Source organism: Cavia porcellus, unplaced genomic scaffold (genome assembly GCF_034190915.1).
Source record: "Cavia porcellus strain 051 isolate PalLab524CR breed Dunkin Hartley unplaced genomic scaffold, mCavPor4.1 scaffold_6, whole genome shotgun sequence".
NCBI lineage: Eukaryota > Metazoa > Chordata > Mammalia > Rodentia > Caviidae > Cavia > Cavia porcellus.
This window is the reverse complement of record NW_026947489.1, coordinates 75392087-75407160: the sequence shown is the minus strand read 5'-3', so window position 1 is coordinate 75407160 and position 15074 is coordinate 75392087. Positions and strand designations below refer to the sequence as shown.

The 15074-nt window shown below is 41.1% G+C and overlaps 2 protein-coding genes across 2 annotated transcripts; both read left to right on the top strand.

Annotated features, from left to right (window-relative positions):
* The first annotated feature begins 2235 nt into the window (after positions 1-2235).
* On the top strand, positions 2236-3201 carry LOC100735742 (olfactory receptor 3A10-like). Its single transcript, XM_003469522.2, has one exon. It carries the CDS (start codon positions 2236-2238, stop codon positions 3199-3201), a length of 966 nt encoding a protein of 321 aa, XP_003469570.2.
* Positions 3202-8221: 5020 nt separating this feature from the next.
* Positions 8222-9157, top strand: LOC100732569 (putative olfactory receptor 3A4). The gene has a single exon (XM_013152083.2). The coding sequence runs from the start codon at positions 8222-8224 to the stop codon at positions 9155-9157; it is 936 nt and encodes a 311-aa protein (XP_013007537.2).
* Positions 9158-15074: the final 5917 nt, after the last annotated feature.

Below are 15074 nucleotides of genomic sequence, written 5' to 3'. Positions count from 1 at the left end.
AAATCTCTCTTCAAGTTTCAGAAGGCTGTCTTTAGTTTCTGTCAAGGCATTTTGCCAGTGTTCAATGGAGTTTTTAGTTTCCTGATATTCTCTTTGGATCTGTTTCATGTATTCTAAGTTATGTTTAAATTCTTCTTCAGATGTTTCTCTTTCTTTTCTGATTTCCTCAGTTCTTCCATCTGTGTTCTCTTGGGCGGGGCTTGTCATTTCTTTAATTAATCTCTTTATATCTTGCCTCACTTGGATCAGGAGTACAGCTTTAAATTCCTCTATGAGATCATGTAGGTACTTTTTAATTTTGGCTGATGTGGTGTCGAGTAATGGATGGTTACTGTGCTTGTTCTCTTCAGTGTTTAGTTCTCCTGGGCTTATTTTCTCCTGTTGGGCAGCTGGAGACTTTTTTTTTTATTTTTATCTCTTGTCATGTTTCTGGTTTCTTTCAGACTGTCCTGGGGTTCTCTGGCCCTCTCCGAATTGCTTAGGGCCTTTCAGAAGTGTGCTGGCTTGAGTTTTTGCTGTCCTCCCCAATTTACTGTTATCTGGGGTAGGCTGGGATGCAGGGGCGGTACAGGCTAGTCTCTAGCCTCTGTGCCAGTTAATTCATGAATTAGGCTGTACTTTCTGGTTGTCACTGAGTTGTGACTATTTTGTATCCGCTTATTGGGCCCCAAGCAGAGGCTTGGTTTAGCCCCAGTAGCTCCTGCCAGTTCTCTTTGTACCAGAAGCAGCTGATTAATGTCACTATGGCACAGGGTTCTGCCCAAATCCCAGCCGTTCTCTTCCAAACCTCTCTGTGACAGGAGCACCAGAATAGCAGATCTGCCCAAAACCAAGATGTCTCCCACTAAGTTCTCTGTGTGGAGCTGAAGCCAGCAAGTAATCAGGCTCTGCCAGATTTCAAGATGTCTTCCACCAGCCCTCCCTACAGGGGGACCTGGTGATCTCACCGAGCTGTAGTTTCTGCCGCCAGACTAAAATGTCTGCCGCCAGACTCTGTGTTATTGATTTCCCCGTGGTGGTGGGCCAGTTGTTCTCTGGCCAACCCCAGCAGCCGTGGCGTTCCCAGTACTCACCAGAGTCCGGCGCAGGTCCTCATTCTGGGACCACTGCACACCAAGCTGCCCACCTTTCCCGCACTCCTGGCACAGCGGAGAACAGTCAGATATCTGCGCACCATTTAAATTTGAAACTCCAGAGCCTTGTACATCTCCTCTGGTGCAGCGGTGCAGTCCTGGCTGCTACTCGGAGTCCTGGGTCTCAGTTTCCCGCAGTCACCAAAAGCAACACAGCTTTTCCTGCTGGGTCCACGGGTCAGTTTGTTGATTTAAAGGCACGGGATTTGCAGCCTCCCGTTATCAGCGTTCACGGTCTCAGCACGACTTTAAATCCTCCAGCTGCACTGTCTTGGTTAATAAGAATCACTATCAATTTGTCTGGCCCTCTCCATGTTGTCATTTTCTAGCTTCTAGTATGATTTCTCTGGAGAGACTCTTCGCTTGATCCCCTAGCAAGCTGCCATTTTTTTTCTCTCCGATAAAACAGATTTTAAAACTTGTTGACTTCAAGGTCTTTTTTAACCTTCCTAAATCTAGGTGTCTTGATTACACAGACATAAATGCAGTGTATGAGACATAACTGAAAAAAAACTGAACATAATGTAATAACTAGAGTAGACACTTAAAATGTTGCTTTAAAAATAACTTCGTTTCTTTAATTTTTAGCTTCTGTGTGTTTTTGTGCTTTGGTTTGCAGCCTGCTCCCCTTCTCACTCGATATCTTTAATATCTGTTTGGATTTTATGAGACCTGCCCTCCTTTTCTCCTTTATATTGCTACTCTTTGAGTGGTGTCTTTCTAGAACTTTACATATTCTTGTATTCATAGAGTGCCAGCCACTGTTCAGTCTCTGAATAGCCACAGTTAGCATATAGTACTTGGTGAAAGACTGAAGTCCTATACCACGTTTGTAATTAGTTGCTGTTTTGGATTCCTGGAAAATTTCCTTCTGCCTTACCCCCTCCCTGGTATTCCCTGGATTTCTTCCTTAACCAGTAACTAAACAGTTAGCATCTGGCTCTCTTGAAGTCCTCAAGAGTCTGTACAAACTCACTGGTATCTCCTCTGATTGGCAGGTGTCCTAACCATGTCATCTCGGGATCCAACACACAAATTTCAGTATGTACCTACCATGTATCACTCTCTCTCTTTTGCAGCCTTGTGTCTTCCCCTCTTCACCATGCCCAGCTCTGCCCTATTGGAAGCAAGCACCAGCAGCAACAGGAGAGCTGTCACCAAGTTCACTCTCCTTGGCCTGACAGAGAGTGTTGATCTGCAATCTATTGTGTATGTTGTGTTTTTCTGTGCCTATGTAGTCACCTTAGGGGGCAACTTGAGCATCATCTCTACCATCTTTGTGGAGCCCAAACTCCACACCCTCATGTACTACTTCCTGGGGATCCTGTCTCTGCTGGACATCGGGTGCATCACGGTCATGGTTCCTCCAATGCTGTTGTGTCTCCTGGCCCACCAGTGCAGAGTTCCCTATGGTTCCTGCCTTTCAAAGCTCTTCTTTTTCCAACTTTTGGCTGGTGTAGACCGTCACCTCTTGACAGCCATGGCCTATGACCGCTATCTGGCCATCTGCCAGCCCTTCTCCTACAGCACCCACACGAGCCGTGAGGTACAGGGTGCCCTGGTGGGTACCTGCTGCACTGTCTCCTTCTTCAATGCTCTGACTCACACATTGGCTGTGTCTGTGCTAGACTTCTGCTGCCCAAATGTGATCACCAACTTCTACTGCGACCTCCCACCTCTGTGCCAGCTCTCCTTCTCCAGTATCCACCTCAGTGGGCAACTGCTGTTTGTGGGGGCCACTTTCATGCGAGTGATCCCCATGATCCTCATCTCAGTGTCCTATGCCCACATCGCTGCTGTGGTACTGTGGATCTGCTCCACTGAGGGGAGGAAGAAGGCCTTCTCCACGTGTGGCTCCCACCTCACTGTGGTTTGCTTTTTTTATGGAACGGGCTTCTTCAGTTACATGCGCCTGGGCTCAATCTCAGCCCTAGATAAGGACAAAGGGATTGCAGTCTTTAATGCAGTCTTTGTTCTCAATCCCATGCTGAACCCCATCATCTACAGTCTCTGGAACCCCGATGTAGAGAGCGCCCTGAAGAGGGTGCTGACAGGGAGGAAGGGCTGACAGAGAAGTATCAAAGTGTGCATTACTCCAGAGAACCCCCTGAAATTCTCAAGGTGAAAGCCTAGGTGTCGACCTAAGTAAAGTTCATGGGTGTGACTTAAGTGTGAGAACAAAGAAGCTATCATGGGTCAGAGTATGGTATAACTTGGGTCAAAGATCTTTAAAACCGACATTTTTTAATCTTTTAATCTTTAAAGCCGACATAAAATAGTATCTCAGATGCTGGTAGAAAACATATTCAAAGCAAATGAGAGAAAATTATAATGTGAGCCAAGAAACAGGAGAGGCACTGTTTTTTCTTTAATGATTCCCAATTGATGTATTTAAAATGTTGATGAAAACAAAAGTGTAGCTTTCCTTAAAATAAACTATATTTGTAATAATATATGGGGTCTGATTAATTAAATATTGCACTTTTAGACATTAATTTTGGAGTGTAAAGTTAAAACAGAGTTTGAAATTCTCTAGAAGCAAGATATTGATACGCACCAGAGTGTCTTGTTGGCACCTCCTTTGGGGCAGATCACAGTACTCTGGCTCCCAGCCAGTGTCTGCTTCCCAGCTAACACCCCTTTCTGATCATCACTGTTTCCCATCTGACCTTTGCCAGGTATGGGATACTCTCTTCTTTCTTACCTCATCTCTCAATCTTTATTTCTTAACCACTGTGTCTCTCTGGTGACTCATGTATCCTTTTACTTAGAGTCACTGATCTTAACTTTCTCAGAAAGATTGTGGATCACCCAGTAAGACACTTCCATAGGGCCAGGAATATGGCTCAGCGGCACACTGCCTGCCTCACATGCTTAAGGTTGGGAGTTTGACTACTGGTACAAAAATAAATAAATAAATAAAGCACTACCACAGTGATTTCTGTGTCAGTTGCAGCTTACCTCTGCTCTCATTGTGTAGACCATAAATTCCTTAAAGACAGGGTGCATATCCTACAAGACACCACCAGATAACAAGCAGGGTGCTGATTATATAATGGTTATCCAAATAATGTCTTGTATACGAGAAAGCAAGACCTACAAAACAATTTGTTGTCTGCCTATGATATAAGTGAAACTACTGATGTTTTCAAAATATCCTAAAGGCTCAATATTATGATGGCATAAAAACATAGAGAATAATATTTAAAAAGAGAAACTTAGGAAAGATGTACTAATAAATTTAAAAGGGAAGCTTATGTACACCTGGGATGGGGAAAGGAGAAAAGGATGGAGGGAAATGATTATCTGTATACAGGTGTACATGTGTAGATGTGTATGTGCACATATACATGATAGACAGCTCTACTACTAACTTGTGTAAGCTCATCACAAAGCCCAGTTTCTACTTTCACTGTTTAACTTTCTTATGCCTAAATCTTGCAACCTGAATGACTACTTCCAAGATAACACTATGCAAAATATTAACTAGTACTAATCTCCTACTATAGTTTTAAAATTCTGTATCATTGATATCTTCTTTGTGTTGTTTTTAAAATAAAAAAGAATAAGAAAATCAGAAAGAGCAGCTCTATTCTAATTCGGTGCAAGCAGACTGTGTTAAACACCACAGAAGAACCTCTCTTGGTCTTCTGATTAAATTGCAACATCATTACCTCTCAAATAGGCAACACTGCCTGAAGTGTGCATCAAAGAAGTGTTTCCTGCTTGCAAATGATTATAAGGAGAGTATTTAACAGGTAAAAGATGGCACAGAACACCAGAGCACAACATCCTATAACATTTCAAGACCGGGAGCTCCTTACACAGAGTAATAATAGTAATAATAATGACAGATTGTAAAGTATGAGAAAGTGTTTGTTTTTGCTTATTCTTGTCCTAAAGAGAATATTTTTTAACTCTTCTGTGTCAGTGTAAGTAATTATGTTTCATAATTTTAAGAAAGAGTGTATGTTTGATCTAAAAGAAGAAGGTTTTGTATCACATGAAATTGTGTGCCCTTTAGTAAGTTTTAGTAATGTAACAGACCCTGAGGGAGGGAGTCCTGGAGAGTAACTTCCTCACTGTAGACAATGACTCTCTTTGTGAATGGGGCTGATGAGGGCCGAGGGCCAAGGGCTGTAGGCAATGGAGAAGGACTTTCGTTTGTACTCCATTTACACTAGTATGCTTGATGATTTTCCCTGTGTGCTCTAAGTTTTTAAAACAAATACACAGCTTGTAAAAAGTGCTAGAAATGAATGTCTGAGGTGCATTAAACTGACTACACTACAGTGTTTTCTCTTCAGCTTTCAAAAATCTGCTGTCATTGTCACCCTTGCGAAATCTAATGTGTTGGCCTCTCCATCCAATACAAGGCTGCTCTGTCCAGTAGTTCAGGATCCAGGTGCTTGTGAGACTTGAAGCAGTCATCTTCTCCACTGTCTTAAGAACCAAATCAAACTATCCATAGCATTAAGTCTATACCCATAGAAGAACTTTTCACCTTTTCTTGATGATTCTATGTGGTGTGTATGTGTGTGTGTGTCCACACGTGTGCATGCACGCTGTGGCTGTGTATGAACTTTTTGAAAAAAAAGGAGAAAAATTGATGCATTCTGTTTTGGGTTTTTGGCAGGTCCTGTGGGATATTCAGGTATGAATATCAACTCCATATTAAATATTACACTTCAGAGCTTAGTGTGTGGAATGGAAATAAAAACTAGAATTGCCAACATTCAGTGTCTACAGATTGCTGTGGCTGTGTAGAGGAAAGGAACGTTGTCTATTCCCAGAAGTTGGATGGGCAGTTTCCTGGAGATGAGACTACAGTTGGACTTCAAGGAAGACATTTTTTGGATTAGCAATGCATGGCAAATGGAGACCTTCTGGGTAGCAAACCTGGTCTTCCTATGCAGGGGGAAGAAGGTGCTTTGAGAAGTTCTCTGTGAGCTCTGTCACCTAGAGGTCCTGTCTGATTGAGAGCTGTCAGAACAAGAAATATCAACCCATTTTAATTTTCAGCCAACTCCTTCTTGGACCTTGACAGACTTAAATCTGTGGGGAAACTTTACTAATAAAGTAGGAAATATCACACAACTTCCTTAAATTCCTAAAGCCACCATTAGGAGTTACTTACAGTATGATTGTCCTTATTAAGAAGATGCTCTCAACTTTTGTGTGGCTTTATAGTGTTGAAAACAAGTGGGCAGAAAATGTTCACTGTTAGGACTCTATATAAGTCTGGATTCTGCAGGGAGAGATGAGGAAAAGGCAAGGCATTTGTTGGAGACTAGAAGAGAAGATGAGTTTGAGTATGGCAAAGAGAACTATAATGTAAAAATGATCTGTATTAGACGGTGAGGGAGGGCACTGCTGCAGGAATGAAACAGGAGCAGACCAGATCCAGGTTGCATACACACTAGTGCTGCAAGAAATGCTGGAGAGTTAAAAGTCACTGATTATTTCCTCTCCTTTATTCCTCTTAAGCGTGGGATTGGACTAAACTCCAAACCTCACACCCCAAGACTCAATTCTTTCCCATGTACTGAGACATAATGTGAAATGCTTCGGATTAATTTGAACTCTGTGAAATGCTGGCAACAATAACAATTGCTCCTGAATGCTTAAAATACATTTGTTAAAATAAAAGAACAATTGGTACCATATTTATCTATGGAGATTACACTCTAAAACGTTTTAAGAAATTTCAAAATATTTCAACAGTACTAAGCATCATTATGTGTTTGGCTAAAACAAAAATTTAGCTTGTTATAGTTCCCCCTGGAGGGCATTCATTGTTGAGGCCTCCAAGGTATAAAAACAGGGAGTGGAAAAATCCCCCAAATACATAAAATGATGCCAGCCATGCTGTCTGTGTCTGTGTCTGGCACTCATGCAGTCCCGCCTATGTGGGGCCAGTGGATGAATGTGATTGATCCTCTACTTGACAAGAGCCGGATCCCTTTCCTGGGTGAGTGCCGTTCCCACCTTCCACCCTCAAACTCACATTTTGGTCACCATCCATTTACTCCTCCTTTCAGGAGAGATTTTCTCTCCCACCCTGAACACTGTAGTGACACTGAGGCACTGAGCAGTATAGAGTGGAGGGAGGCAGAAGAGAGTGAAGAATAAGTTTTCAAGCCCCACATAAAGGGGCTGGGCTGGGGTAAAGCAGTTCAATAAAAGGGCAGGCAGATTAAAGATGGTCATGTTAACAAAGCAGATCAGCTTTGGCAATACTGCCTTTGAAGTAATTGGAAGAAGACGGTCCATGCAGGAAAGGCTAGTGCTTGGAGAGTTGTTGACCAGTTGGGGATCTCCAATTATATTCTTTTTGTCCATCTGAGATAGGTTACTTGCCAGTGACTTAGTGTTTATTATTGAGCTAGAGACTACTGTGGATCACTGTTTATTTTATTAGAATGAATACGTTGGGTTAAGGATACTTTTCAGGCCCCCACTGTGTACACTGGGTATTATAATTAATGTAAAGATGCTTTTAAGGGAATTAAACTACACAGGTTATGTGAATACACTGTGTCATGTAAAGCATATAATTTGAATTTCCATAGAATACAATATAGAGGATTTTTGGAACCAGCCCATTAAAGATAACAACGGATGACTGCATGATGATACTTGTGTGACTCCTTATGTGAACTAAGGCGGGTAGAAAAATATCCCACCCTTCTCCTGAACAACTTTTTCATGCTTTGCAATGCTGCATACCCAGATGATGGCCAATACAATGATTTGTAACTCCTTTCCTGGAATTAGGTTTCAAAAAATCGTCTTCTCCTCTAAACTTCAAATGTACCATATGTTCTCCAAGTAAGAATTTTGCATCAGTTGTTTTACCTGTTAAGAATCTCTCCAATGCCGTGTTCTTATTCATGAGAGTCAGATTCATCAAATCTTTTCCTGTTACGCCTTAATATTTACCTTTCTTACCCTCAATGTGTATGTGTCCTAACTTCCAGGACTCTCCTAATGGTGCTGGACTTGCCAGTTGTTATCAATATCCTGTTCACTTTTGGCCACAGGTAACACCTTTGCACATCACTCAGTCTGCTGCTGGTGGTAGAGCCATGGAACTGAGAGTCGAGGCAAATGATTCACTTGTGACTCAGTTTATCCTGCTGGGCCTCACAGATTCCCCAGCCCTACAGCCCATCCTCTTTGTTATCTTCCTTCTTGCTTACGGAGCTACTGTTGGGGGCAATTTCAGCATTCTTGCTGCCATCCTCACTGAGCCCAAACTCCACACCCCCATGTACTTCTTCCTGGGGAACCTGTCCCTGCTGGATGTTGGGTGCGTCACTGTCACAGTTCCTGCCATGTTGAGGCAATTCCTGTCCAAGGACAGGAGCATCCCCTATAGAGCCTGCCTATCACAGCTCTTCTTCTTCCACCTGCTGGTTGGGGCAGAATGCTTCCTACTGACTGTCATGGCCTATGACCGCTACCTGGCCATCTGCCAGCCCCTCACCTATAGCACCCGCATGAGCTGGGGGATCCAGAAAGCTTCGGTTGGCATGTCAGCTGTATTTTCCTTCGCTCATGCAATTACTCAAACAGTTGCCTTGTCTACCCTGAACTTCTGTGGCTCCAATGTGATCAATAACTTCTACTGTGACCTCCCGCAGCTCTTCCTCCTCTCGTGCTCCAGCATCCAGCTAAACGAACATTTGCTTTTTGTAGCAGCATTCTTTATGGGTGTGGCACCATTTGTCCTCATCACACTGTCTTATGCCCATGTGGTAGCTGCAGTCCTGAGAATCCGCTCTGCTGAGGGCAGGAAGAAGGCCTTCTCCACATGTGGCTCCCACCTCACTGTGGTGAGCATCTTCTATGTGACAGGTGTCTTCAACTACATGAGGCTGGGTTCAGTGGATGCTTCAGACAAGGACAATGGCATTGGCATCTTCAACACTGTCATCAGTCCCATGCTGAACCCACTCATCTACAGCCTGAGGAACCCTGATGTGAAGGGTGCCTTGAAGAAGATGCTCATGGGGAAGTAGTCTGTGAGATTTGTGTTCCCTGACCTTATAGATTCAATGCCTCCATATTGCTTCCAAGAATTAGTGTGACCAGTGTCAGAAGAGTTTACTTTGTTGCTATAGGGTCAGGAACTGATATAGAGACAAAAGTATGAAAATATACAATACGCATCCCTTGCATTGTGATTACAATGTACAGTTTCCTGTTCTGTTAACTCCTTTAATACTCATAACTATGAAATAGAAGAAGATTTGAAAATTATACTTGAGGAAAATTAAGTCTTCTTTTGTTTTGTTTTTCTCTGTTTACTTTTGAAACAGGGTCTCTCTATGCAGTTCAGGCTGGCCTGGAGCTCAATTTGTGCCCCAGGCTGGTCTCAAACTCACATCAATCCTCCTGCCTCAGCCTCTCAAGTGCTGGGATGACAGGTATGTGCCACTATGCATGGCAGAAAATTTAATCTTATAGAAGTTAAGTTGCTTGGCTTGAGTGGCTTAGGTAGTTCTCTAGATGAAGTGAAACTTCATCTAGAATACAATATTACAATTGTTATTGCCCACATATATCTTTATTTAACTATAGCCAAATACTGTGTAGTAATACACATACCTTATTAGAATTTGTACCTCATGTTGTAAATGCTGGAATATTTAGAAGTTAAAATGATTTAGAACACTGAAAATCAAGAATACTGCCAATACCCCCAAACTATTTAAATTTATCTCTCGATCCTCTGTGCATGCATCTGTACATCCATGTATTCTCTTTATTTATTTATTCACCAACAAATGCTAACTGATGTCGTACTCATGCCCAGCACTGCACTGGGCACATAGGTGTAGAGAAAATCTCAATTTCTTCCCACAGAGACATCAGTTTTAACAAAGTGCTAAACCAATGTTAACTACTATTACATAATACTTTCACTGAGAATTCTTCAGCGTTACTGTTAAAGGAAATTACTTTCTTCTTGGAGTCTCATTTTAAAACTGAAAAATACTGTGGAGTTAAGAATATACAAATACCAGTAATAATTTGTAGTTTGCAAAATTTTGCTACTGTTAATAAATGAACCCTGAGCTATCTCATTCATGTTAATGATTTTATCTTTCCTGATGAATCCTGATACTCAAATTCAAATGTAAATACTGAGCAGTCAGGTGAACATATACATGTGTCTGGTACTCTACACACAAGGTAAGCCTATCTTCTATTTGCTCTTCTAATATCTTTCCATTTGGACATTACTGTAGTTTTCTGAGAATTGCAACTGGAGGACATATATTTTTACTCTCTTAAAATCTTTTGCCACCCCAGAAATCATGCATCTAGGAAGCAATAATAAATAAATAAATAAATGAATAAATAAAGTGGAAGAGTATTTACATAGTTACATGGATAGTTTCACTTAGTTCTTTGAAAAGAACTAATAGTACTGATATTGTCTGGACATTATTTCATGCCTATATTTTATTCTGAATGACTTATATATAGACAACGATATGCAACGATATTAATTGTGAGTGTCTTTTTAGTTTGTTTTTTAATCCTGCTTTATTATTATTTTCACTTTTTTCTTTTCAAAATTAAAAGAAAATGCAAAAACTCCTGCTGTGGTGAAACACATTTGTAGTCTTTGTCCCAAGGAGGCAAACGTAGGAGTATCATAGGTCTGAGCTTTCAGGTCAGAAGCTCAATAAGACCCTGCCTCAAAATAAAATATTAAAAAGGACTGGAATATAGCTCATTGACAGAACACAGCCTGGGCTTAGTCTCAGCCTCAGAGAAAGACAAAAGGATTGCAGTCTTTACAACTATACTCAGTCACATACTGAACTCAGGCATCTACAACCTGCAGCACTCTGAGCTACAGGGCTCTTTGGAGACGGTGCTGACAGGGAAGAGACTTCCATGGAGAGCAGACTGATTCCATGGTATCAAAATGTGCATCCCTCCTGTGGGCCCCCTTCCCCTTGATATTCTTATGGTAAAAGTTTAGATGTAGACAGAAGACAAGTTTGGAGATTTCACCTAAGGATGACAGCAAAGAAGCAAGTATGCGTCAGAATAGACTATGATTTTACTTGGATTGAAGAAAAAGGATAAAGCTTAAGCAAAAGTGTATATGAGTTGTTGATAGAAAATACATTCAAGAAAAATGGGTAGAAATTATGTGGGTCAGGAAATGAGAGGTGAACTGAGTCATTTCCAGCTGAAAATGTCTTTAATGACTCTCAGCTGGTATACTTAAAATGTTGATGAAAAAAAAAGTGTAGCCCCATTTCAAATAAACGACATTTGTGCTCACTGTGTCAGCACATATATTAAATAAACTGTATGTGAAATACTTTATAGGGCTGGTATTTATAATCTTGTATTTTAAGAAATAAGTCTACGACTGTCAAGTTAAAATGGAATTTGGCAAAGTCTAGAACCACGGGCTGGCACTTACCAGAAAGAATTTGGAAGCATCTGCTTGAACCAAAATTGTCACATACCTACCCCCACACCAATGTGCCCTTCCTAACTGACCCATGCTTAGGCTCAACATGCTCATGTGCCAAGCGTGAGCTGACTCACACAATCACTACACCAAACACATCATGAGATTTCACAGCTCTTCAGAAGAAGCATCAAAATGAGCAAGTTTTAATTTCAATGGCCCAATCCATTGATCTATTGGACATCTGATTAATATGTTTGTGGAGATCATTAGTAAAAGTGCAGTGACTATTAACGGAGAAGAGACGGACTTTCACTTGAGGGTGAAACTACACCATTCCAGGGAAGAGCAGTCAGTAAGATAGACTCATTACCTGCACAGTGTGCAGCATTGTCAGGTTTATTGTGTCAGCCCTTCAGGTGCTTCCTCGCAGAGAAGTCATGGAATCAAAAAGATGAACCTCATGGATGTGCTTATTAACTCTTTGTGGGGGATAGCAGAGAGCCCTTCAGATACCTGAGAATATTTCCCAGTAAAATAGCTTCCAAACAAGATATATCCAGTTCTTTTCCAAATTCCTGACCCTTCATAGCATTCTTTTGACCTTACTTACATCCACCTGCCTCTCTCGTGCAGACAGCTCCCTCCCAGGCATTTTCCAGTTGTCCCACTGAACTCCTACACCAGCATCTGAGCCTTGTGCTCCTCCTTGGCTCAGTGCTGTCTACACAGCTGTTAGTTCCTGGAGTCATGTTCTTTGTGTCACCTCATCTTCCAGAGTCCACTGTTTCTTTCTGATGACCCTTGTTTCAAATCTGATCTTTGTCAGGTATGGGATGCCCTCTTCTTTCTTACCTCATCTCTCAATCTTCATTCTTAACACTGCCACTCTATGGTGGCTCATGTATCCTGCTACTTAGAGTCACTAATCTTAACCTTCTCAGAAAGACTGAGAGTCACCCAGTAAGACACTTCCATTGGGCTGGGACTATAGCTCAGGGGCGCACTGCCTGCATGGCCAGCTTAAGGATGGAAGTTGATTCCTGGTACAAAAAAGGCACTACCACAGTGATTTCTGTATCAAATGCAGCTTACCTCTGCTCTCATTGTGTAGATAATAAATGCCTTCAAACATAGGGTTTTGTCGGACAAGATACTTCAAATACCTAGCTGGGTGCTGATTCTATACTTGTTATTCAAATAATCTTGTGTATAATAGAAAGCAAGACCTACAAAACAATTTGTCATCTACCTATGATGTAAGTGAAATTGCTAGATGTTTTCAAAATATCCTATAAGGCTCAATATTGTGATGGCATAAAGACATATAGAATAATATTTAAAAAGAGAAACTCTGGGAAAATGTACTAATAAAATTAATTTAAATGAAAAGCTTTATGAAAAACTGGGATGGGGATATAAACGGATGAGGGAATGATCATCTGTATATAGATGTACATGTATATATGTGTATGTGTACAGTAAATGATAGACAGCTCTGCTACTATCTTCTGTCAGCTCATCACACAGAGCAGTTTCTGCTTTCACTGTTTTACCATTTTTTCAGGCCTAAACCTTGCAACTTGAACAACTATTTCTAAGCAAACACTATGCAAAATATTAGCTATTATTAATTTCCTACTATGGATTTAAAATTCTATATCATTTATATCATCTTTGTTTTGTTTTTAATGCAAAAAAAGAATAAGAAAATCAGAAAAAGCAGCTCTATTCTAATTCGGTGGAGTCCGACTGTGTTTTAAACCACAGAAGAATGTTTCTTGATCTTCTGCTTAAATTGAAACATCATTGTCGTCAAATAGTCAGCACTGCCTGAAGTGGGTATCAAAGAATTGTTTCCTGCTTGCAAATGATTAAAAGGAGAGTGTTTTAAAAGGTGATTAAAAGGACAGGTAAGAGATGGCACAGAGCACCAGAGAGTGACATCCTATAACATTTCAAGACTGGGAGCTCTTACACAGAGTAATAATAAAAACATATTGCAAGTTATGTATTGTCTTTCTGTATTCTTGTCCTAAAGGAATTACTTTTAACTATTTTGTGTCTATGTAAGTAATTATGTTTCATAATTTTAAGAAAAAACATATGTTTGATCTAAAGAAGAATGTTATGCATCATATGAAACTGTGTGCACTTTATTAAGGGTTAGTAATGAGACAGGCAGTGAGGGAAGGGAGTCCCTGAGAGACTCTCTTTGTGAATGGGGCTGAGGAGGGCAGTGGGACATGGAGAAGGACTTCCCATTTTTACCCCATTTATGCTAGTATACTTGCTGGTTTTCACTGAGTGTTCTAAGCTTGTGAAAAGTGCTAGCAATGAATGTATAGGGTGAGTTAAATTGACTGAACTGCAGTGTTTTCTCTTCAGTCTTCAATAATCTGCTGTCACTGTCACCTTTGAGAAATCTAATGTGTTGGTTCCTCCTTCCAATACAAGGCTGCTCTGTCCACTGGCTCAGGATCCTGGAGCTTGAAAGAGACTTAAAGCAGTCATCTTTTTCATTGTCATGAGTTAAGAACAGAATCAACCAACCCTAGGATTAAGTCTGTATCCCTAGAAGAATTTTTCACCTTTTCCTGATTATTCTATTTGGTGTGTGTGTGTGTGTGTGTGTGTGTGTGTGTGTGTGTGTGTGTGTGTGTGTGTGCTGGGGCACATATTATGAAAAAGGAGAGAAATTGATGCACTCAATTTTTGGGTTCCTGCAGGTCCTTGGGATATTCAGGTAGGAATGTGAACTGCATATTAAATATTACACTTTAGACCTTAGTGTGTGAGATGGAGATAAAAACTAGAATTGCCAACATTCATGGTCTACAGATTACTGTGGCTATGTAGACCAAGGGCACTTTGTCTGTTCCCAGAAATTGGATGGACAGTTTCCTGGATCTGAGGCTACAGTTGAACTTCAAGGAAGATATTTCCTGGATTAACAATGTGTGGCAGACGGAGACCTTCTAGGAAGCAAACCTGGTGTTTGTATGCAGGGGGAAGAAGGTGCGTTTGAGAGGTTCTGTGTGGGCTCAGTCACCAAAATAGATGGAGAGCTGCTAATAGAAGAAATCTCAACCACTTTTAATTTTCTGCCACCTCCTGCTTGGACCATGACAGTCTTAAAACTGTGGGGAAACTTTACTAATGAAATAACAAATATTACACAACCCACTTGATGCCTAAAACCACCTTCAGGAGTTACTAACTGTAAGACAGTCCTGGTTAAGAAGATGCTCTCAACTTTTGTGTGTCTGTGTAGTGTTGAAGATGAGAGGATGGAAAATGTTCCTTGTCAGGACTCTGCATAGCGTGGATTCTGCAGGGAGAGATAAGGAAAAGGCGGGGCATTTATTAGAGAGTAGAAGAGGAGTTTGAGTATGGCAAAGAGACCTATAATGTAAAAGTGATCTGTGTTAGCTGGTGGTAGATGGCACTGCTTCAGGAATGAAACAGGAGCGGGCCAGATCCAGGCTGCATAC

What these genes read in the sequence shown, in the direction of transcription:
- LOC100732569 (XM_013152083.2), top strand. Translation starts at nt 8,222, where the DNA reads ATGGAACTGAGAGTCGAGGCAAATGATTCACTTGTGACTCAGTTTATC.
- LOC100735742 (XM_003469522.2), top strand. Translation starts at nt 2,236, where the DNA reads ATGCCCAGCTCTGCCCTATTGGAAGCAAGCACCAGCAGCAACAGGAGA.